The sequence below is a fragment of the Scyliorhinus canicula genome, chromosome 2 (genome assembly GCF_902713615.1).
Source record: "Scyliorhinus canicula chromosome 2, sScyCan1.1, whole genome shotgun sequence".
Classification (NCBI taxonomy): Eukaryota; Metazoa; Chordata; class Chondrichthyes; order Carcharhiniformes; family Scyliorhinidae; genus Scyliorhinus; species Scyliorhinus canicula.
In genome coordinates this window covers 227,759,532-227,785,365 of record NC_052147.1, presented here as the reverse complement: position 1 = coordinate 227,785,365, position 25,834 = coordinate 227,759,532, and the positions used below count along the sequence as shown (strand labels likewise).

Genomic DNA, 25,834 nt, shown 5'->3' with positions numbered 1-25,834 from the left:
ACTTGGGTGGAAGATGATGGCTGGGTGTAGTATGTTCCAGCAGTCAAAGGAACCACCAGCAGGTACAGGTTGAGTAGGGGCAGAGAGTATTTCTCTGCAACTCTCATGTCCAATTTCCTTACCTATCACCTTAGTTAATATGCTCATACAGCACATGTCATCACTTTTCCTGTTTTTTTAAAAGAATGTGCCACTAATCCCTTTTATCCCCCCATTCTGATAGCCGCATTTCACTCAATTGGGGAAATATGGCTCTCTTAAACAGTGATATTGTAAATGAAAATGAGGAAATAATGGATGTTGAATGGTTACTTTACATTGGCACTTACAGCTGGGCGTGCCAAGGGAAGTAGTATTGAATCAAGGATGCAGACTCACCAAAATTCAGAGAGACAAAATAACGGTATTGAAGTAAATAATGGCACCAAAGAGTGACGAATACCAAGAGCCATCTGTTTTTCAATATCCGGATTTTATAATTTTATTGTCACCAGAAGGCATACAGTAACACTGCAATGAAGTTACTGTGAAAAGCCCCGAGTCACCTCATTCCGCCGCTTGTTCGGGTACACAGAGGGAGAATTCAGAATGTCCAATTTGCATAACGAGCACGTCTTTCGGGACGTGTGGGAGGAAACCGGAGCACCTGGAGGAAACCCACGCAAACACGGGAGAACATGTAGACTTCGCACAGACAGTGACCCAAGCCGGGAATCTAACCTGGAACCCTGGCGCTGTGAAGCAATAGTGCTAACCAGTCTGCTGCCTTGCCACCCACAGGACGGTAAAGACTTTAAGGGACATGGGTGAGAACATTATAGATTCCCTAACTACTGACCACTGGTGAACATACTTCCAACCTGAAGACAGCCATACTTTTTCTTTAAATTTGGATCTGTCCCGTTTAATCTCAGGGGCTTCAATCTTGCGAACAAATCTATTATATTATAGTTTATCAAAAGATTTTTGAAAATCCATATGCACAACCCCTTCTACACTACCACCCTGGTCCCAATTTCCTTCCTGCACCAAGTGGTGCACCAAAGCAGACTTTGTTCTATTTCCATAGCTAGCAATTCCTGGATCAGGTCGCTAGTTTTTTCCCCAGGGAATTATAGGTTGAGGGGTGCCGCTCCACATTAAGTGTGACTGACCAGGAGTCTCTCTCGCTCTTACTGCCAGCCATGGGCATGATGGAAGGATTTGCAGGTTGACACACTTAACTTATTCAACTGTGTTATGAATGCAACTTCCTTGGCCATGCAGTCCTGGGGTGGGCCCCAAACCTGGAGCCTCTGGCTCAGAGGCAGGCACACCAGCACCACAAGGCCTCAGTATTCCTTCATCAAAGAACCCAAATTAGCCCAATATGATTGGTCTTTACACTAACTTTTAATTACAAGCCTACCTTTCCAAATGACAATTAGTTTTGTTTTGGATTATGTTCTCTAAAAGATTCCCCATTACTGATGCAGGCCTGCAGCTACCACATTTGTTTCTCTCCATGTTTTTAAACAGGGACTTTTCATTTACAATCCTCCAGTCCTCCAGCTTCATCCTCTTAGCTAAGGAGGATCGGAAGATTGTGCCCAGAGCCTTCACAATTTCCATTCCTTTCTCCCTCAGAAGCATAGGATGCACCCCACCTAAACAGAATGATTTTTTTCACTTTCAAGGAGTGCTACCCTTCTAAGCCATTTATCCAATATTGCTACTACCTCCTCCTTCAATGCTACATTAACAGTATCCTCATTTCCAGTAGACAGATGGAATGTACCCATTTAATACCTTATTCATGCACCTAGTCCTCTATTTGATCCTTAATTGGCCCCACTCTTGTTCTGACTACCCTTTTACCATGTATAAGTTTATAAAAGACTTTGGGCGCGATTCTCCGCCCCCCCCCACGCCGGATGGGAGAATAGTGGGAGGGCCTCCCGACATTTTTCATGCCCTCCCGCTATTCACCCCCCACACGCATTTGCGGAGAATCTCGCCCTTTGGGTCCCTCTTATGTTATAATAATAATCTTTATTAGTGTCACAAGTAGGCTTAAATTAACACTGCAATGAAGTTACTGTGAAAATCCGCTAGTCGCCACACTCCGGCGCCTGTTCGGATACACTGAGGGATAATTTAGAATGTCCAATTCACCTAACAACCTCATATTTCGGGACTTCTGAGAGGAAACCGGAGCACCCAGTGGAAACCCACGCAGATGCGGGGAGAACGTGCAGACTCGCTGATCAATTATTATGCTCACTCTTTGTCGCCTTATTCCTTCCTATTTGGTTATTTCTGTAGTTTGAGTTCAGCTTGGACCTCTCCCGTATTAGTATTTTGTTTGTCAAAAACCTCTTTTTACGTTTCAATTTAATCTGTGTTTTGTCACCTGGGGAGCTCTAGCTGAGGGTGCCCTGCTTGGAAGTGTCTTTATTCTGTACCCAAACCATCTTCTCTTTGAAGCCCTCCCAATTGTTCAGAACTCAGTCAACCTTGCCAGATCCCTCTATAACTTACTGAAGTTTGCCTTTCTCCGGTTAAGCAATTTTAGACTTGATTGTTCCTTGTCTTTTTCTATAACCATTCTAAATCTGAGGTTATGTTCCATAAATGCACCTCCTGAAACATTCTTCACTTGCCCCGTTTCAATGACCAGTACTAGATCCAGCACTGCTTGCTTACTTGTTGGGCTTGCAAAACTGGCTGGTAAAATAAGAGACCAAGAAAATTCATCAATATACATTCCACTCCCTCTTTAAACTTTACACTGTTACTATCCTGATACTTATTAGGATATTGAAGTTCCCCCATTCTTACTACAATAGTTCTTGCATCGTGCTATAATTTGCTTGCAGATTTGCTTCTCTGTCTCCTTCACGTTATTCAGTGGCCTTTGATGTACACCCAGTTGTGCATTATCTCCTTTGTTGCCCTTTAATTTGAATCAAATAGATTCTATCACATACATCATCCTTGCTCTAATAGTGTCAAAAATGGCCCAAAGCACTTCAGAGCAGTGTCACCTCGGGTGATATTAGGACAGATGGCCAAAAGCTTTGTCACAAAGATTTTTAAGGAGTGTCTTAAAGGAGGGCAGAGAGATTGAGGGAGGGAAGTCCGGAACTCAAGGCCGAGGTAGCTGAAGGCAAGGCCCTCAACGTGATTAAAATTGACAAAGCAGCCAGAGTTAGATGAGTCCAGTTAGGTGAGTCCAGTTATCTTGGAAGGTTGTGGATTGGAGGAGGTTACAGAGATGAGGAGGGAGGAGGTGATGGAAGAAGTTACAAACTGCGAATTTAAAAATCAAGACATTGCTTAAAAAGAAGCCTGCAGAGCAGATTAGCAAGCACAGGGATACTGACTGACTTTATTGGGAGTGAGGACACGGGCAGTGACATTTTGGACGACCTCATGTTTTACGAAGGAAGAATGTAGGAAGCTGGCTAGGAGGGCATTGGAATAGTCAAGTTTAAAGATATCAAAGGTATTGATGAGTCTTTCGGCACCAGGCCAGCTAAGGCAGAGACGGAGTTGGATGACGTTATGGGTGTGGAAATAAGCAGTCTTGGTTCCGGCACGAATATATGATTAGAAGCTCAGCTTGGAGTCAGATATGACACTGAAGTTGTGAACAGCCTGGTTCAATCTTAGTTGCCAGGGCAAGGAATGGATTCAATAGCTCGTGAACAGAGAGAAATGGATTCAGTAGTTAATGAACAAAATGCAGAGAGGGACTATAACCAGGCCACTGCAGGTGAAGGAGAGAGAAGCTGCACTCCCCTTGCCCATGTACGGTCGCAGAATCTCCCCTTGCACTGGATCCAGGTCCTTGAAGTGATCCACTTCTCTTGCCATCTTTAATGGGGCTTTCTTTGAGATGCTGTTGAGCATCTTCCTCCTGTGAAATTATTCCTTTTGGCCATGACTGCGATCAGCAATGGCTCCAAGAAAATGCTGGGGCAATCTACCCCCACACTTCCTAGCATTCAGCACAGTGATAATTAAGGTTGAGAACAGTGCTAAAATTCAGTCAATGCAATCCTCCTAAAAGTTACAGTCACCCTTCAATTCGCAATCTGAGGGTTCCCATCGGAAACCATCAAGAAAAGGTGAGTGGGCATTCTGCTGCTCATGCCATGACTGATTAGACCGCCAATCGTGTTATAATGCGACATGGAAACTGATATTGGCAGCTAGCTTTGCCCATCCTCCCACCCAATCAGCGCACCCCGTCATTCCTCACACAAGCACATGCTGGCCCTATTCCCATTTAAAACTGATCTATAAATTTCTGCTGTAATATCAAAATATATAGTTACAATCATTTGGAAAACAAGATTTGTTTTTAGGAAGCGCTTTTCATGACTACCAGAGGTTTCAAAACACTTTGCAGCCAATGAAGTGTAGTCACTGTTGCATTGTATCACGTAGCTTCATTTTTAAATGTATTTTGTATATTTTTCCATTTGTACCTAAAGCCCTTATTTAAAAAAAACAAAAGGCGTTTCAGCAATGGTGTTGCATTAGAGGTGACTATCAGTGATCCTTTATTGGTTAAGGCAGATGGATCATGGGTGAGTACATGTACCTTAAGTGTACAGTGCTTGTCAGGAGGACTAGCTAAAAGGAAATACTCTGTCAGCTTAACTTGACGTCACAGGCAGGGAGGGGCAATAAGATAGGTCAGCTGAGTGTGCTGAAAAAGCAATCATTTCCTCTTAACCACTCAACAGCAAGAAACTTTGAAAAGGTTGAACAAAAGAATTACTGGCTGAGAAGTAAGGTAGCACAAAGGTAAATGTTCTTACTTTCTGGTTTAAAATAAAATGAATATGTTTTTGATGTTTACTCACTGCTCAACACGTAGTGTTGATTTTTAAAACATAAAATCAACTTAGACCAATGTGCATGTTCTGAATGAGTATTGGTGAACTGATCAGTAATTTTCTTTATGCAGTCATAAATATATAGGCTATCATAGTCTGGCCAAACACAAGTACAGCATACTGTTTTGTACATTTCAAAACACATTGTAAAAGAAGCAACTTAGATTTTCCCCCGTGTGTAAACCGTTTGTGCCTGGGTAAAGATTTGATGGAAAGTCTGAACCGTGCGTGTGAATCTTATTCCAGGTTTCGTTGATGTGCATTAACATTGCAGGAGTGATGTTGAAATGGATGAGGTATTATGTACCGTTCAAGCATTTTTGATTGGAAAATTCCATGTGACCAACAATACAAAGCGGCTATATATAAATCTTTTAGTGCAGTTGATGGCCTGAAAATATTTTTTTTAATATGATAGCTATTCCCTGTTTAAAGTATCTGTTCAATAGACCCCTGGTTAGTTTTTGGACAGACCTACCTTTAATTTAACTCATGCACTGCACAGAATGATGAATCATTTAGGGCTGTTGTGCTATGTTTATCTCAATCACAATAGTCAACATTATTCTGTTTAAATTTAGAAAATAGTTTTATCAAATACTCCGATCTAAGTGAATTAAATTGGCTACCTTCTGGTATCTTTAAAGAAAAAGCTTTCTTTTTCTGAAGATGTTTTGGGTGTGGCATGGTGTTCTTATTTAGCAATGTATTTGCATTATCAGCTTGACTTTTTTCCCCCAGGGGACTGGTGGATTTGACTGACAGCTTAGCTGTGAGACTTGCTGGTCCCTGCTGACAGGTGTAGTTTGTTTTTATGCTTTTGTTCCACAGGCAAGTGCAGTGACAACTCCTGCAGAGCAAGTTAGAAAATAAAAAGAGCAGGTTTTCCGAATCAGTAGCTGTTCTGGGCATAAAACTGTGACAGCTGGAAAGGATGAACAGAATTTTGCAGCTAATGAGATTATAGTAAGAAGTCTTACAACACCAGGTTAAAGTCCAACAGGTTTGTTTCAAACACTAGCTTTCGGAGCGCTGCTCCTTCCTTACTGTCCAACGCCGGCATCTCCACATAATGAGATTATAGGTGAAAAGAAAGATGTGGGATAGATGTATAGAAGTAGAATTAAAATTATACTTTTTTTTTCTCTTCACATGTCTGTTGAAGCCAGATGGCACACCTGACAGATGTTTATTTGCTCAGACATGAAGTACGTTTTACACGATAGTGCAATATGCTTCTCCTCTGCCTCAGCTTATTTGTTGTTGAAACCTTCGTCCATGCTTTTTTCTTTTTGCCTTTATGCTTGCCTATTCCAACTCATTCCAGGCTGCCCACCGACATTCTATCCTTTGTAAACATGAGGTCATCTAAAACTGCTGCATGTTACCTGCCTTTGCATCAAGTCCTGTTCACCCATCACCAATGTGCTGGCTGACCGACAATGGTTCCTGTTTCAGCAATGCTTCTTTAAAAAAAATCCTTGTTTTCATGTCCCCAGCTCTTGTCACCTCCTCTTGCCCCACAACCCTGTGGGATATCTGTGCTCTTCTATCCGCGTCTCGAGAATACCCACTTTTATTCACCCACCATCCATGATCATGCCGTCAGCTGCCCAGGCTCTAAGCTCTAGAACTTCTTTCCTAAATGTCCCTGGTGTCCTCTTTTATGGCACTTGTTAAAACCTAGCTCTGTTGGTATTTGCCTTGCATATCCTTATGTGACTCGGTGTCATTTTAGAAATGTTAATGCTGCTTGTAGCCCCTTGGGACATTTTATTATGTTAAAGATGCTGCTATATAAATACCCATCGTCATTGGGGGCCTCTCCCAGTGACTGTGTTCTCTGTGAATTATTTTCTTTGCTCGGAATAGTGCTAATTAACAGTGCTAGTTAAATGGTGTGACCTTTGCGCAAGGATCATCATCTTATCTGTTGTTTAAATAATTTGTATATTAATATTTCATTAGTGTATCTTGTTGTGCAGTGTTGTGTGGCTATCCTAGACATTGCATGTGAGGTGTGAAAAGTTATCAACTTGTTTTGTTGAAGTGTAGCCGACAAGTTCAAAGAACTGTGTGCGTTTTAAAAAATGTGAATTGACTTATTTCCATGTGTCCTAGCTGTCCACAAAACCTTTTAAGACCTCGTAAGCAATGAGTTGATAAGATTCTGCAATTAGTTTCTCAAGAAACCAAAGGAAAACTGGCATCGTGGTGTGCTGACATTCTTTCGTGCCCCTGCCATTCTCCAAGTGAGAGCAGAGAGTTTGACGGACAAACCGTGTAAATCAGAATTCTGAAAAGCAATGAATACAAACTAAAGCTGCCAATATCTTTGATTGTCACTCACCATTGATTTTCACTATGTCTGGTCCCGACTTTTGACGGGGAAGGAGCAGAAAAAAATATAAGTGCTGACAGACCTATAAATGCTGGGAGCATGGAGACCCTGCCAAATGTAACGGAGGGATCTCAATAGAAATGTTTTGGTCTCTTTCCCGCATGGCAGCCAGACCGATTAGCTGGGAAAGCCTACAGTAGAGGGCCATAGTTGGAGACCATTAGGACTGGTCCATGACAATCAAAGCAGATCCAGGGGGTTTGGGTGGGAGATATTTGGACTGGATTTGGATTTTGTTTATTGTCATGTGTACCGAGGTACAGTGAAAAGTAGTTTTCTGCATATAGCTCAACAGATCCTTAAGTACATGAAAAGAAAAGAAAATACACAATAGGGCAACACAAGGTACACAATGTAACTACATAACACAGGCATTGGGTGATGCATACAGGAGTGTAGTGTTAATCAGGTCAGTCCATAAGAGGGTCGTTTAGGAGTCTGGTAACAGAGGGAAGAAGCTGCTTTTGAGACTATTTGTGCGTGTTCTCAGACTTTTGTACTTCCTGCCTGATAGAAGAAGTTGGGTGGGAGGGGTCTTTGATTATGCTGCCCGCTTTCCCCAGGCAGCAGGAGGTGTAGATGGAGTCAATGGATGGGCGGCAGGTGCATGTGATGGACTGGCCAGTTTTCACAACTCTCTGAAGTTTCTTGCAGTCTTGGGCTGAGCCGTTGCCACACCAGGCTGTGATGCTTTCTATGGTGCATCTGTAAAAGTTGGTAAGTGTTAATGTGGACATGCCAAATTTCCTTAGTTCCCTGAGGAAGTATAGGCGCTGTTGTGCTTTCTTGGTGGTAGCGTCAATGTGGGTGGACCAGGACAGATTTTTGGAGATGTGTACCCGTAGGAATTTGAAGCTGCTAACCATCTCCATCTCGGCCCTGTTGATGCTGACAGAGGTATGCACAGTACTTTGCTTCCTGAAGTCAATGACCATCTTTTAGTTTTGCTGCCATTGAGGGATAGATTGTTGTCACTGCACCACTCCACTGGGTTCTCTATATCCCTCCTGTATTCTGACTCGTCGTTATTCAAGATATTTCAATCGTGGCAGAAACATCCTCAGGCAGACATCATGGGATGCTTTGAAGAACATGGGAAGGGAATAATTTGACAGAAGGTGTGCTCGAGAGGCCAAAGTAAAGAACACCTGCTCCTCCAGGTCTATAAGCAACACTTAACCATTGAATCTGCCATCAACCACTCAGCTGAACTGAGTTATCAATAACCTGTCTACAACCATTAAATTCAAATGATTCCCAAAATCTGAGAAACAGTTCAAATTAAATATTATTATAGCTGTGGATGCACCACTCCAGTGCAGGTTACTCTGATGCTCCTAAATGCATAATGATTGAACCTTAAAGAAGTGTGGGGTTGTGACAGATAGGGGTTTATTAATACAATTGTACCAACTTTGACCCCGTATCCTGACCCACTCCCACTGTCATAGAATCAGAAAAACTTTATTAACCCCTCGAGCCAATTCTGCCATTCAGAGAGACCGTGTTGATTAGCAACCGTAGCAACCTATCTTCCTACAAACTCTTTTGCCCATATCCCTTGACATCTTTGATTAATAAAAATCTATCAATCTCCGATGTAAACTTAAGAATTAATTGCAAGTCAATTGCCATTTGAGGAACAGGGCTCCAAACTTCTGCCATTCGTTTTGTGTGTATAAATGTTTCTAATTCCATTCTTGAAAGGAATGGCTCTAGTTTTTAGACTTTGTCCCCGATCCTAGATTTTCCAACCATTGGAAGGAGTTTATCTCTATAAACAATATCTGTTACCCTGAACATCTTGGAAAATTCAATCAAATCAACTCTTATTAAGTTCCAGGAAATACAATTCTAGTTTGTGCAATCTCTCCTTGTAACCTAACCCTTGGAATCAAGGTAGAATAGAATCTCGTAGAATTTACATGGCAGAAGGAGGCCATTCAGCCCATCGAGTCTGCACTGGCTCTTGGAAAGAGCACCCTAGTTAAGCCTACACCTCCACTTTATCCCCGTAACCCTGCAACCGCATCTAACCTAAGGGAAATTTAGCATGGCCAATCCACCCAACTTGCACATCTTTGGACTGTGGGAGGAAACTGGAGCACCTGGAGGAAACCCACACAGACACGGGGAGAATGTGCAGACGCCGCACATTGACCCTGGTGCTGTGAAGCCGTAGTGCTAACCACTATGCTACCGTGCTGCCCCATCATAGAAGGTATCAGAGAACAGAATGCCCACAGTTCAGAAGGAGACCATTTGGCCCATCGAGTCTGCATGGACCCTCTGAAAGAGCACCCTATTCAGGCCCAATCTCTACCCTATCCCCATAACCCCACCTTTTTGGGGCAATTTAGCACAGGCAACCCACCTAACCTACACATCTTTGGACTGTGAGATGATACCGGAGCACATGTAGGAAACCCATTCAGATATAGGAAGAATATACAAACTACACACACACACACACACACACACACACACACACACACACACACACACACACAGTCACCCGAGGTCCGAATCAAACCCGGGTCTCTGGTGCTGTGAGGCAGTAGTGCTAGCCACTGTGTCGCCCGTATCCTTCGAGCAAGTGCATTTTGCATTCCCTACCCAAGTCCAATATAGCCTTCCTAAGGGCTGGTGTCCAGTACTTCAGTATGATCTAACCAGGGCTTTGTATTGCTGAAGCATGACTTCTACCCTTTTTTTTTCCTAGTTATTTATATCAAGGTGAGCATACCATTAGCCTTTTTCTGTACCTGCCCGTGACATTTTAACCTATGTACGTGGCCCTTCGAGTCCTTTTGCGCCTTCACTGTTTTAGCTTTTGACCATTTTAGAAAGTATTCTTTTCTGTGTTTTTCAGCTCCAAAGTGAATGAACTAACACTTGCCTGCATCAAAATCAATTTGCTGCAGTTTTGCCCATTCATTTAATCTATCAATATGTCTGTAAGTTTACGCTTCCATCTACACTGCTTATCGTGTTGCCTTCTCGTTGTGTTATCAGCAAATTTGAGACAGTAGTTTCCAGGCAGTACCCTGGGATGGCTTAAAATTTACCCCCATTGTCTCCTCCAAATATTTTTGTTCTACATCTCAGAGACATGGGTGGAATTTAATGGAAACATTTCTTGAGTTAATTTGTGGCGGGTTGTTTAGGGAGTTTCCCTCCGGCTCTGTCGGTGAGTTCCCCACCACTATCAAACGACAGAGTCACGTTTTTGGGCCCTGGGGAGTATCTCACCGGTTTAGCCTACACTTAGATGTTTTTTCATCACTGGAGAGTGGAACTCCGAGATATGGCCGCCATTTTGAAAGGGTGTTCCGATCTCTAAGTGAGCTTGTGGGTCGCCCACACCCCCCATCCATGTGCAATGTCACCCCCCACACACACATGGGCACCCCCCTCCATGCCCCCTTACAGGCCCCCCTTTCAGGACCTCCATCCATCACCCCTCCCAGAGACCACTACTGAACTGCTACCCCCACCCTTTAATTCCCCCCTCCCACCTTCCTTTCATGGGCATGGCCCCCTCGGGCCCTGGAACCTGGGCACCCTTACACTGCCACCCTGGAATCCGGGCAATGCCCCTGCCAGCTGGCAGTGCCATCCGGACACCACCTCTTTCAAAATGTATATTTATTCATTAAATCAGTAATTGATATTTGCCAAATGGACATTGGAGCGTTTTTTATTTAAATAGTATAAAATATTTGTAATCATTTGCAGCAGTAACTGCCTGCATTTCTTTTATAATTTTCTTATGCCAATGTTTCCTTTTCCTGCATGTGATGGCCCCTAACTGTGCTCCATTCACCTATGTATTGGTACCACTTTGGTACATTCCCCATGAAACCATATTTATATGTACATTTTGATGTCAGCAAGCAATTTGACCATTGGGATTATCACAGAAATAATCTCGTCCTCACCAGAGGATCACATGGTAATGGGGTTGTTGGCTCAATAGCAGAAACCCGTGTCTTATATTTCACCTCCCCGCGATCAGGGTCCCTGCAGCCTCATTTAAGATCAGCTAACCTGGGCTTGAACCTGGATCTGTCTGGTCTACAGTACTCAGTTAATTAGTGAATAATCTCCCCCACCCACTAAGGGGGTCCAGTTACATTTCAAAGTTATTTTTGCTTTGCGGACAACTTTGCAGCGGTATTTTATCACAGCTGTTAATTCAAAGTCTTCCTCCCCCTCCCAAAAAAATATAAAAATAATGATCTCGTAATTGGAATTCAGCAACATAAATAAAAGTGTAAGGGGAGTTTTCCCCCTCGCATTTTTACCCACACATTACCCCCCCCCCCCCCCCCAAAGTTTTTTTTAACTACATTTTCAGAGAGTGGCACGGTAGCACAGTGGTTAGCACTGCTGCCTCGCAGCGCCAGGGACCCGGGATCAATTCTGACCTTGGCTGACTGTGTGGAATTTGAATGTTGTCTGCGTAGGTTTCCTCTGGCTGCTCCAGTTTCCTCCCACAGTGCAAAGATGTGCAGGCTAGGTGGACTGGACATGCTAAATTGCCCCTAGTGTTAAAAGGTTAGGTTGGGTTACTGGGTTATGGGAATAGGGAGGGGGCATGGGGGCTCTTTCAGAGGGTCAGTGCAGACTCAATGGGTCAAATGGCCTCTTTCTGCACTGCCGGGGTTCTATGATTCTACGATCATAACTACCTCGTAGTGCCACTTGGGCACCTTGGCAGTGCTAGGCTGGCACCAGCAGTGCCAGGGTGCCACCTGCCCAGAGAGCAAGCACCTGGGGGTACCTGATCCCGTTGTTGACTCTCATGAGTGCCGTTCTGTCTGGTCCCTGTATGTGGGGACCAGTATTGAATGGCACTCGCCCGAGGTCTCCAAGGAAAAGTGGATAGATTCCAAAGCCTTGGTTACCTCAGGAAACTGAATGTTAGAGTGAAACTAGCTGTGTCGCTCTGATATACAGATTTGCCAAAAGGTGATCCCACCCACAATGGGCGGACTTCAAATCGCGACATCTCATGAGATCGCATTAGTTTTGGGTAGATCCCAGGAGTGGGGGTCAGCCAGCATTTACTGGCCACGTTGCGCCGCCGTGCGCTGCTTTTCAGGCGCAGCATGGCCGGTTTGTCGCACCCATTGTCGCAGTAAGAAGTTTCTGTCCAGTGATGAAGGTCCTTCAGTTGTGCCATATTAGACAGCAGATGTGTATCTACAGGATGTGAGATGTTGCCTGGAGTCTCCTTAAGTGACAAAAGATTGGAACAAGTTGAAGGAATTTGCAAATTTCATGAGTTTCAGATTTGGGGATGATAATATCCTTCAATCGCTGAAAAGACATGGGGTGGGATTCTGCCGTTATCGACAGGGCGGGCAACTCTGGCGGGAAGGAGTGGCATGAACCACTCCTGCATCGGGCTGCCCCAAAGGTGCAGAATCCTCCGCATCTTCAGGGGCTAGGCCGGCCCCGGAGTGGTTTGCGCCGCGCCAGCCGGTGGGGAAGGGGCTTGGCGCCACGGCAACCGGCGCCAAAGGGCCTCTGCTGGCCGCCGCAAGTTGGCACATGCGTGGGATCGCCAGCGTGTGCTGACGTCATCCCAATGCAAGCACAGAGGGCTTTGTCTCGGCACTGGCCATGGCGGACAGCTACAGCCGCCAATGTGGAAGAATAGAGTAGCCCCACGGCACAGGTCCGCCCACAGATCGGTGGGCCCCGATTGCGGGTTAGGCCACTGTGGGGGCACATCACTGGGCCAGATCCCCCGGAGCCCACCCCCATGAGGACCCCGGAGGTTGCCCGCGCAGCCAGGTCCCGCCGGCAAATACCTGGTGTAACATATGACTGGCCGAAAACGGCAGCCATTCGGCTCATCGCGGGCCAGAGAATTGCCGGGGGTGGGGGGGGGGGGGGGGGGTGTGGGGTGTGGGGGGGGGGGGGGTGGGGGGGGGGGGGGGGGGCACTGCCAGCGGCCGCCGACCGGAGCGGCGCGATTCCCACCCCTGCCAAATCTCCGGCGTCAGAGAATTCGGAAGCCGACTGGGGCGGGATTCACGCCGCCCCCCGGCGATTCTCCAACCGGCGGGGGGGTCGGAGGATCCCGTCCATGATTCCTTGTAAAATTGCTGGAAGGAATCATTTCATTCGCATAGATGTTGTATCCAGTGAAATAACTTTATTATTGAACCAACCAAGAAAGCACATATGAAACCTGAATGGAAAGCGACAAGGCCATCATATTTAGAAAAAACTGCACACTTGCAACTCACAGAGTCTGGACACTATTGTATCCCGTTAATGAATCCCATTTTTTCTTGGAAAGAAATGAAGGAAGTATTGTTAGAACGGGAGTCTGGAAAACAAGAAGTTGATTGTGTGAATATAGAAACACAAGTAGGCCTTTCAGCCCATCGAGCCTGCTCTGCCACCCAAATGAGATCATGGCTGATCTGTGACCTAACTCCATATACCTGCCTTTGGCCACATGCCGGCGGGGGGGGGGGGGGGCGCTGACAGGCGTGGCGCGACTCCCGCCCCCGCCGAATCTCTGGTGCCGGAGACGGCGGGGGTGGGATTCACGCCACACCCGGCTACTCTCCGCCCCGGCGGGGGGTCGGAGAATCCAGCCCATGAAGTACAAAAATAGAGAGCACAGAAACGTGTCGTTTCAGACAGAAGGTCTGGCATTGAATGTACCCATCGGAAGTGATCAAGAACTGTTGAAAGAACATCTCATAATAGAAAAGGGAGATTATGCAGTAGCAGTCCAGAATAAGATATAAAACAGGATGGAGGGCGCATCTTAACAAGGCTAAGCCCAGGTGATTGAGAGGTCTTTGTGCCTTCCAACAAATTAGATGATAAATTAATCAAATATGCAAAACAGCAAGAACAAAGTTTTTTTTTTCTCTTTCAGTAAATTTAGAGTGCCCAATCTTTTTTTTCCAATTTAGGGGCAATTTAGTGTAGTCAATTCACCAAGTCTGCACAGCTTTCGATTGCAGGGGTGAGACCCACTCAAACATGGGGAGAATGCGCAAACTCCACAGGGACAGTGACCCGGTGCCAGGATCGAACCCGGGTCCTCAGCGCCATGAGGCAGCAGCACTAACCACTGAGCCACCATGCCGCCACCAAGAACTGCCAAATTGGAAAGAATTTGGGGTGTACATGGAGGTCCCTGAGTGGAGACAATCGGTTCTATTTCATAGATGGATATGTACGAAAAAAGTGTTTCCTGATAGAACTTATACAGCCAAAGCAAGTTTGGTGAAACGTAGTTTTGAAGAAAACTTGAGGGACGAAGATGCACAGACGTCAGGAAAGGTTAATTTGATGATAATCTTTGGCTCTGTTAGTCTCAAATGCTTGGGGATGCAAATTGATGGATATTATAGCTGCTTTCTTACAAGGACATCAGCTTGAAAGAGGAATTTTTCTTCGGCAACACAGTGGTTAGCAATGCTGCCTCATGGCACCAGGAACCCGGGTTCAATTCCGGCCTTGGGTGACCGTGTGGAGTTTGTACTTCCTCCCCGTGTCTGCGTGGGTTTCCTCCCAGAGTTCAAAGGTGTGCAGGTTAGGTGGATTGGCAGTACTAAATTTCCCCTTCGTATCCAGGGATGTGTAGGTTATGGGGATGTGGGGATAGGGTAGGGTGGACAGGGGGAGGGTACATAGCGTGGGTGCAGACTGGATGGGCAGTATGGCCTCTTTCTGCGCTGTAGAGATTCTATTCTATGATTCTCCGAGGGAGGCGTCAACCACAGAAAGGGTACTCTGGAAGTTAAATACATGTGTGAATGACTTCTCCAGAGTTTGGTATTTCTCAGTGAGGTCGGTTTTGTTAAAGTTGGGCTTTCTTCAGTTGAAAGCACACCCTGCGATATTTTATTGACATGGAGGGGAACTTCTGGCAACTTGATACATGTGAAGGATTTTTTTGTGGGGGATTATAGCGAATTTGAAAATACAGTTATTAATGGGCTTACAACAGAGGTCAAGATTGGATGTCAGGCCTCTGGTGGATCCAAATACATTGGGTTAGAAATTGGGCAAAGTGCTTCGCATGTCACTCCATATCAGCAACCTTACTTGGAGAATATTAACCCCATAGAAATCACTCATAGTAGGGCCGCACAAAAGGATGCGGTGACTTCTAAAAGGGCAGCAGGGTAGCACAGTGGTTAGCACTGTTGCTTCACAGAGCCAGGTGAAGGAGCAGGGCTCCGAAAGCTAGTGATTTGAAAAAAAACTGTTGGACTTTAACCAACAAGAAGTTGTAAGACTTCTTACTAGTTTTTATGTTTTAGAACTAAGAACCAAAATGTAAGTTCCGAAGGTTGAAGAAATTGTGAGAGCAAACAACACATTTGTAAAATAAAAATTGGAGAATTGTGTTTTGAAATTCCCATCTTTAGGTGATATTAGACAACTGAAAACACATCTTGTGCTAAACTCTGTGATGTCTTTTCGAGTGCAGGAGGACTTATATTTTTTCTCCTGGGGGGAGAAAGGTAAATGTTGCCTGTTGGCATGGGAAGCTAAAAGATGGTAAAAAGTATATTGGCAGAGGAGACACTTGCCCCAGTGGAGGCAGTACATATGGCAATTTATATGTGCACTTATTGCAGAAATAAATATTGGTAACATTTGTGTTATTGTATATTCTAATTTTACATCAAAATTGAAGATTTTTTTCAAATTTAAGATTTGGAACCCGTGAGTACAGAGTTGTACTTGAGTTCAAACTGGGGTTTTAATTGTTTAATAATTGTACATATTATTCAATGGAATGCATCAATACGTAAAGGAGATACAAGTGGCACTTTTTTATGTTGGAAAAGCGGGGCGAGATTCTCTGGCTTTCCAGCCGCGGGAGGCGTCATGCCGATCATTGTCGGCAGGATTCTCTGCTCCCATCGCTGTCAATGGGAGTTCCCATTGAAGCCACCCCACGCTGGCAGAGGACCCATGGGAAGGTGCGGGGGGGGGGGGGGGGGGGGGGCTGTTGCTGCCGGTGGGACCAGAGATCCCACCGACAGTGAACGCTGGAGAATTTGGCTGTAATTACTGACCACAATAAACTAGGAGTTGAAGAAATCAAGATCTGTTGCCGAGTTCTTATTATAGAATTACCGTTGGAGCTTAACAGGGTGGGTGTAAGTCTCAGCATTCCGTGGAGAGCTGGGAGCAGCAACAGTAATGGCTTGGTGAATGGGAACAGTGCCAAGGGAGCAGCAACCAGCGAAGAGGTGAGTGGAACCTTGGGACTTTACCATGGGTGAATAGCGAAAGATTGTTTGCATTGATGGGTAACTGGAGACCTAAAGATAGAGGGGTTGTGTGTTGATAGCTGCACAGTCTGATTTTAGATCACAAGCTCTACCTCCACCATTCCTGCTGGGCTGAGAACGATGAGGAGCAGTGCAAGCTGTGGCCCTGCTCCCTTGGGTGCTCTCTCGGGGCAGTGAGCCACATAAACAATCTTGTGCCAGATTCTCCTGTGGCAACTATTTGTTCCTCACTTGGAACCTTGCAGAGTTTGTAACTGAACCCCAAGATTCGATTAGCAGCAGGTGAGCAGCTGTAAAATGAGATAAGAGAGATAGATCATCTGTTCGGTGGTGAGAATTATTTTTCTAAACTATCTTGGGGTTAACATATTTGTGAATTTTTTTTGATGAGACTATCACTCCTCCATTTTTCTTTTGATTTCTTTGTTTTTGTATGGAACGATATCAATCAAGATGGATTGATATATCTTTTTCAAAAATATGTGATGAGTGGGTTTGGTTTTTAATCTCTTGTCAATACTTCGTCAATCCTGTATGTATAGGTGAAATGAAAATCGCTTATTGTCACAAGTAGGCTTCAATGAAGTTACTGTGAAAAGCCCCAAGTCGCCACATTCCGGCACCTGTTCGGGGAGGCTGGTATGGGAATGGTCCTAATGATATCAGGCGATGATGGGTTACGAGCACAATAATGAAAATGTAGCTGTTAAAATTGAGATTGGGGGCAAGGTAGCACAGTGGTTAGCACAGTTGCTTCACAGCTCCAGGGTCCCAGGTGCAATTCCCGGCTTGGGTCACTGTGTGCGGAGTTTGCACGTTCTCCCCGTGTCTGCGTGGGTTTCCTTCGGGTGTTACGGTTTCCTCCCACAGTCCAAAGATGTGCAGGTTAGGTGGATTGGCCATGCTAAATTGCCCTTGGTGTCCAAAAAGGTTGGGTTGGGTTGGGCGGGGTTACAAGGTTACAGGGAGAGGGTGGGGGTGTGGGCTTAGGTAGGGTGCTCTTTTCAAGAGCCGGTGCAGACTCAATGGGCCGAGTAGCCTTCTTCGGCACTGTAAATTCTATGTCTATATTAACATTTAGTCACATTCCATTTAGAAGGTCAATTTTGACTTTGATCTGGGTTATTGTCTTGTGTACAGATATCAATTGATTTTGACGGTGATAAAAATATGAATTCCGTGTTAAAGCAACAAGGTGTTGTGGAGTGTGTCAGAGTAGCAACATGAAGGGCCCTACATTGCATTTTTGTTTGATTTGGAGGTGCGGGGAATGATAAATGTGTGAAATGAAGAATGCACATGTGAAGGGATTTCAATATTTTCTTCATTTCAGAGTTCAATCATTGCTCTTGTTTGGAAGTACTTTGAAATGTGGAAACTACAGAGGTTTATGATGAAAATGTTGCAGTTTAGAATTGATTGTGGAATTCAATCGATAAACCGTGTGTATTAAAGTTTTTCAGTTTAGTTTTATTTTAATGCAAATGACATCCAGCCTAAAATTTATTATGTGCTCGTATTGTTTTGTTGTCAAATTATTTCTTAGCACATCAGTTCTGCAGCTAATGCATTGCGTGGAAATTGATCATTTTAGGTTTTTTTAAACTTTATTAATACATGCATGAGGCATTTAACAAGCATCTACAGTTATTAATAGTTGTACTACTTTCAAAAGAAACTAAATATATTTTGTGCATGAACATAAATGCTTTTTGATCTAAGTATGTGCTTCATTATCAGTAAATGTTAACATAGACAGACATAGAATTTACAGAGCAGAAGAAGGCTATTTGGCCCATCGAGTCTGCACCGGCTCTTGGAAAGAACACCCTACCTAAGCCCACACCCCCACCCTATCGCAGTAACCTGGTAACCCCACCCAACCCAACCCAACGTTTTTGGATTCTAAGAGCAATTTATCATGGCCATTCCACCTAACCTGCACATTTTTGGACTGTGGGAGGAAACAGGAGCACCTGGAGGAATCCCACGTAGACACAAGGAGAATGACCTGGTTTAGCGGGATTGTATTATGAGGAGATATTGAGAAGACTGGGCCTGCATTCTCTGGACTTTTGAAGAATGAGAGTTGATTTCATTGAAACTTCAAAAATGCCTACAGTGGGTGGCAGGGTAGATACAAATGGTTGTTGCCCCGGCTGGTGAATCTAAAACCAGGAGACACAGTCTCAGAATAAGGAGCAGACCATTTGAGACTGAGATGAAGAGGAGTTTCTATACTTGGGGTGATTAATCTATGAAATTCTGTACTTCAGAGTGGGCTGTGCAAGCTCAACCATTGAGCATGTTCATTGCAGAAATCAATAGATTTCTGGATATTAATGATATTGAGGGATGTGCGGATAGTGGGGGAACAATGTTGTACAGGTAGATGATCAGCATGTTCTGTTTGAATGGCGGAGCAGGCAAGATGGGCTTGATGTGTGTTCCATTGGAATGCAGCATATTTCAGAATTGGAATGTGTCTCATTCCATACTCTGAACCTCCTTATTGGAAGATTGCCATAAATATAATCCACGTTTTACTCTTTCATAATTAAAAGCTGCAGTGTTGATAACCAATAATTTATGGTAGCTATTTATCATAGTAGAGTTATAATTAGCTTAAAGCTATTTCTTGTATCATTTGGATAAAAAATAATAGTTTTTCTAGCATATCCTAATCCAGTGGGAGTCTGTCCGCCTGTAGATTAGCTGGAGGGATGCCAGCGAATCTGTCAGTGTGACTAGAGGCCGGTGATGGGATCTGACTTTAGATTGATGGAGCAGACTACAGCATCTAAGTGTATCAGACATCATGCACCATTATATGTACCAATAAAATATTGTCAAACGGAGTATTAGTTGAGCCTTTTCCTCACCTTGGAACACTGATGCTAATACCCATGCTGTATTTGACACTGTGATGCCAGTCAGCTTGTTTTAAGGTGGAGCAGAAAAAGAGGAAATTAATTTGTTGAATTGTAAAATATAAACAATATTGTGAGGTTGCTTGTTTCTTAAGAAACACTCTCTAACAAATTGCTCATTTTAATAATACATTCCTCTAAGTAGAAATATGGCTTTAAACAAAAGTTCCTTTTGGGATGTAGAATTCCAAGCTTATTTTGCAAGAAATTGAGACGGAATTGTGCCTTAGCAAGGCCATGAAAAACATTATTTATGAACATAGCACAATCCTCTACGTACTTCATTGTATATACGTTACGCTGTCGTAGCACTGCAATTTGAATTTAGTAAAGCTCCCAGTAATGGCTTTGCTAATGCCATTAGAAATTCAAGGAAGATTTATTTGCACCTTCAGAAGAATATTTTCTACAAATAAGAATTCCTGAGGATGAAGGTTACGCAACTCCCAGCAAACTTGGCATTCCTATGAAGAATTATTTGTCCGCATCCTGTGTGACAATGCATTCAGAAAGTGACACTCTCTCCGTTAAGAAAGTTGAGATGGTTAATATTAGAAATTTGCAGTGATATGTGGCTGACAGCCATTGCGCTCTGCTCATGCTAATCTCCACTTCAATTCCAGTTATCTACCATTGCTCTTTAGTCCTTGCTGCCCCGACCAAACAAAAATCTGTCAATCTCCGTCCTTGACCAAACACCCAACTTTTAGGGGCAAAAGTTCTAGATTTCTACAATCTCTGTGTTAGAAAGTGTTCCCTGATTTCACTCCCAAGTGGCCTAGCTCTAATTTTATAGCCCATTGTTCCGGCCCTGTTCTGCTACTGCCTTGCTGCTATATCAAACTGGATGAATTTCCCAGCTTTTCAAAAAAAAGTGGGTCAATAACCTGACAGCTGAATCCTGTATGACATTGCACGGATCTTCTTCTTCAGTTGTGTGACTACCTAATATACACCTCCACATAAAATTTGAGGATGATTGTGACTCTCACAGTCAGAGGCAGAGCTGCTTTAATAGATGAGTATGGCCACATGTAGCTGTGCTATTACTTAGTTGAAGTAAAATGTGAATAGAATGCTCCTCGCTCAAATCTTTATAGAACCTGCCTGCCTGTATTTACATTGTGTGGCCTTATTATGTATTTTCTTTTCACGTACAAAATGATCTGTTTGTAGAAAAATACTTTTTACTGTGCCTCGGTACACATGACAATAAACAAATTCAATCCAATCCAACCTGTAAATGTTTTGGGGGTATTTTGTCAGAAACTGTCTCCTAAATGTTGCCCCACCTTCCATACCCAATCTCCTTGTTCATTAAAATTGCACACTCGAGAATTCCTTGCTGATCAGAATTTCTCACTGCGCGTGTGGCAAAAGTTTCCATCAGGATCTCATAGGTCTGTAGGCGATCTGGGTCAAGTACAGCTCAATATGATAAGAAAAATGCATTAAGAGCTCTGTAACTGTTGCAATCTCTCTTGAAACATTCTTTAGCCACAGACTCCAGAGCAAAGCAGTTTGACTCAGCTGATATTAGTTTCCTCCCACAAGTCACGAAAGACATGCTATTAGGTAATTTGGACATTCTGAATTCTTCCTCAGTGTATCTGAACAGGCGCCGGAATGTGGCGACTCGGGGTTTCCACAGTAACTTCATTACAGTGTTAAGGTAAGCCTACTTGTGACAATAAAGGTTATTTTAAAGATTATTATGTTATAAAAGCAGCAGGTCATGGTATTTGGGGATTCCAAAACTCTTTTAATATGGTAATTAATTGTCAGAAGCATTGGCCAATACACTATTAGAAGACTCCAGATTATGTCGTGAACTATAATGGGCTTGATTCTACAGCCCTTCCGCTGGCATACTTGAAGGCGGGCCTCGTACAATACCATGCGTGGCCTTTCCACTGGCTTCCTGCCAATTCCTCACCTGTCTCCCATTTTACGGCGGGGGTTGGAAGGCAGTGGCGGTGTCAGGCAGCACTCCTGCCCATGGGCCTGTTAAAGCCCTTAAGTGACCAATTAATAGTCATTTATGTACCTTATCCCACCACTATTTTACCCATGGTGTAAGTAGGCCCAGGTCAAGTGAGCTGATGTTGGGCAAGAAGGGGAAATTGCCTTTGGTGGTTCCCTGTGCCCAACAGAGGCACACTGCCCTTAAAACCTCACCACCTGCCCCAGGTCATACTCCCTCTTTGATGCTAGCCCCCCCTGTGTCTCAAACCCAGCTGCAAACTCTAACCCACCGATCCCTTGCTGAGATCTTCCAGGCAAGACCCACCTATATCCCAGATTCAGTCAAGGCTCCATTATCGCTTCCCCATCGGGATGGCCTGTAGTCCCAGACATGGCCTATGGCACAGCTGGGACTGCCGAAGTACCGGCCAATCCGATTGCCCAGCAGCTTTCTATGGCAGGTCTACCGAGATGGTGGCGGACGTTGGCGGGATTACCGAGATGGGGGCAAAAGTCTTGACCGTGAACAATTAACTCTGTTTTCAGTATAAAATGGGCAGGCGGCAGCAGGCGTTTGAGTGGGCGGACTTACGGCTCAGTTTTCAGTGGAATGATGTGGGGAATAGGGAGCCCTGTAAAATCCAGCCCAATGTTATGGTGGGAAGGGTGGAGATGAATTCACCAACCAAGTTATCTGAATGAACCTGGAGCAGAAACTTTCCAGGTTTCTAAATCATGAATTGTTGATCATAGAATCCCTACAGTGCAGAAGGAGGCCATTCTGCCCATTTGAGTCTGTGCCAACCCCTCAAAAGAGCACCCTACCTAGGCCCAATTCCCACTCTAGCCCTGTATCCCCAGCCAACCTTTGGACACTAAGGGGCAATTTAACATGGCCAATCCACTATCCTGCACATCTTTGGACTGTGGGAGGAAACCGGAGCACATGGAGGAAACCAACGCAGGTGCAGGGAGAACATGAAAACTTCACACAGCCAGTCACCCAAAGTCAGAATCGAACCCGGATCCCTGGCGCTGTGAGCCAGCAGTGCTAGTCACCGTGCCACCCATGATTTAAAAATTTTGGTTCAAATAGGAGCTTAACTGGGTTTAATGTTGTTTCAGTTCCATTTTTATATATGTGACTTTAAAAAATTATATTTGTAGTGAGAAATGTGCTGTGCCATCAAGCTGCATTCAAAATACAGGTTCTCCTACACTCTACACTCTTCACCATGACACCTTACCAAACTCCATTGCCGTTTAATGGGGGTCAATCACTTCCAATTCAGGAGGAAAAGTAGATTGTGACAGTTGCCTGCGTTTTGGTGGGTGAATGTGAAGGGCAGAGGTAGATTCTATAGCTTGGGAATGATCAGCTATCCTGGAAAGTCACAACTGCAGCAAATCCAAAACCAGCCGTTTTTATTTTAGTACAAATTGCGAATAACTATTTAATTCCTCATTGATCTGGTGCCAAGTGAGAAAGAGTCATTAGCTGTGAAGACTTGGAAGTTGTATTGTTTGGGCAGTTGAAATCCTCCTTTGTTTGGGGTTTGTTTTCAAAAGCCGATTCCCTTTTCCCAAGGGAAAGGGTGTGGTGATTAGTTGGGAAAAGCCGTTGTAATTTCACACACAAAATATATGCTATATATGCTAACTTTTTTTTTTCTGAGATGAGAGAGGGGCAGGTATAAAGGCTACGGTTAGACATGTTCAATTTAACACGTTAACCTTTGAGTAGTAAATTTATGGACAATACAGGTTTGTTTGCCTGCTTCAATTGAACACAATTAACCTTTGTTTACATAATTGGTTGAAACAAAGACATTTTTATGGTGCCAGACTTTATTAACAGCTATTTACTAACATTGACAGACATTAACCTCCAGATTTTGCGCACAACTTTGGGTCGCACAAATTTCTCATGTCAGAATCGAATAGGTCTGTTGGACCACATTCAGTCTTTTGCGTAATGTTATGGGTGCCATGTTCATCATTTTATAAACGGTATTCTTTAATTAATGCAACATTTTCCGTATCCCTTTCCCTACTAGAGCAATAAAGCTCAAAGTTATACTCAACATCCAGTTTAGTTTGCGGATTAATATCCATGTGATGAACAAATCTCCTGATCCATTCCATTGCATTAAAATCCTTTGGTAACCATGGCGATTTCAGCTTTCTGTTCTTTTGATGCATTGTTTCATGTTAAACCATTCTGAAACAACATTTTTTCCCCAAATATATTTAGCATAAGGATGAGCAGAACATTCCTTCTTACAGCGTTGCTAATACTTGCGATTTTATCTCGCTGTTGTTGAATATGTTGCCAATGCTGCCGTTTATTGTTTTTAAATGTCACTGCTGTAATCTAAATTGAAAAGTGCAGTCATGACTTTGATAACTTTAAACATTGGTTGTTCTCCTTTCCAATGGAATTATTTTGTCATTCCGTGCAAGTGTTTTTGAACCATGTGTCTTTAAAAAGGAACAATCCAATGCCATGGCTAGGTCAGTACATGTGTTGAAGGCAAATATTCGTTAGCATAACTAACTCCAGTTATTCAAAGTGGTTTTGTTGCCGCGCATTTAAAAGGATACATAAGGCTGCCTTTGTATATGCATGTTAAGGTCTGCAGTAATAGCTATGATTATGAATATGTATTTTGTTCGGTGTCTACATTCCAAGGCCACATGTTAGGCACTGTTAAAGTCACATGCTCACTGTTTGATGTGGGGAAGAATGGGCTGGAAAAAAGTCACAAGATGATAATCATAGCTTTAGTGCATATGATTCTGCAACAGTAAGGGCTACAAACATTCCACACTTCTGTTCTGAAGCTATTCTGTGTCCGCAGGAATAATTTAATTTGTAAACACTAATCGGCATCACATGGGTAGGTTCCAGGCTCCTTTCACACAGTAGTTAATGACTCAGGAAATTAACTGGTTAACTCCAAGACTTCAGACTGAATGTTTAAAATCGATTTCATAAATGGGACGGTTCTTTTTACCAGTTAGTAAACTGCTGATAGCTGCATGCTGTGTGCATATTTACAAAGAGGGTTGAGTTTTGTATGAGGTATGACTGAATGCTGGAAAATTTCAGGACATGGAAAATTAAGTGTCCGTTGAAGTTTTGTTGAAATGGCTGATGCTACAGATCTGTTCTTGGTATTGTGGGATACCCCAGAAATTGAACTGAATTTAACATGTTTCTCTGATCTGACTTTTCAGTTTTATAGTTAGAATGCATTTGAAAATATTTGCTGTCCCTTATTGTGTACTTAAGCTGTGATGATCTTATTTTGCCCTTGCCAATCCTGTTTCCATATAGCCTAATGGCTGTCCTCTGTTTCCCTGCCAAGTGCCCAGAATTCATTGGGAAGCCTCAAATGATTTGTTGGCTGCTGGTGAGTTGCCAGGAACAGCACAGCCGAGCTTAGTTCAGTTGCCACCTGATGTCTATCCAGGCAATGCCATATTTCTTTGCCACTTCCTCCCTTCTCCTTTCTCCAACAACTAGTTCCAACTCCTGTGTGGATGATCCATTCAGCACAGACCAGGAACTGAATCTGGAATAAGCCATTTGTGAAACGTTTCTGAAAAAAAACACAAAAACACAGTTGTGGAAGATACTGACTGATTAAATTGATTCAGCTTTATGAATTGGGGTGTTTTTGGTGAACTGTATTGATGGTGCCGAGGTCAATCATCCCAAAGGATGTTTCAGTAACGCTGGCACCATAGATCCGGTTCTGAACTGGCCATTGAAGACCAGTTATGAAACGCTAGTAAAACTGGTCATATTTTTTAGTTTCACCGGTCCAAAATGGTAATTTTTCCTGTTTATCTGGTGGCATCCATTGCTAAGTGCGATTCAGCAGAATTTGAGGATATACTTCCATATGCGCAGACCAAAAGCTCAAGAATAAACGTTGGAGTAAAAGCAGTGAAAATGTTATTGTGGAGGGAAAAAAAGGACAATCACATATAATTAGAATACAGACGCTATCTGACCTGCTTGTCATTGACTCCAGACAAAACACACCATAAATAGTTGAGTAAAAGACGTGAAACATTATCGAGAGAATCACGACCTTCCCAACTATACAGTTGCTCCACATGTGCAATTTCCTCCCACACGAGACAGTCCTTTTTTTTAAAAAGTTGAACACAATAATTGTTTATTTACAACAGAAAGAAAGTTGAAATATGCAGTAATTATAACAGAATATCAGCCGGCGGGGCCGTACTTTATTTGTGCCTGGGTGGTGCTGTTGCACCGAGAGGTACTGTCCTGGTCTGCACTGTCTACACAGAGACTGGTGCAGTCCCCTTTCTGCAACAAAACTA

At 43.7% G+C, this 25,834-nt stretch overlaps 1 protein-coding gene across 5 annotated transcripts in view; it reads left to right on the top strand.

Moving 5' to 3' along the window:
* cobll1b (cordon-bleu WH2 repeat protein-like 1b) overlaps nucleotides 1-25,834 on the top strand; it is a 251,139-nt gene that overhangs the window by 106,755 nt on the left and 118,550 nt on the right. The window contains exon 1 of one of the 5 annotated variants that reach the window (XM_038789699.1): nucleotides 4,687-4,797. The exons of 3 other annotated variants lie outside the window; for them this stretch is intronic. Coding sequence is in view for 1 of the 2 variants with exons in the window: in XM_038789696.1 (XP_038645624.1) it covers nucleotides 23,982-23,989 (8 nt within the window). In the remaining variant the exon portion in view is untranslated. Of the gene's footprint in view, nucleotides 1-4,686; nucleotides 4,798-23,857; nucleotides 23,990-25,834 lie in introns of those variants that run through there. One more of the 5 variants, XM_038789696.1, reaches the window with a different exon arrangement.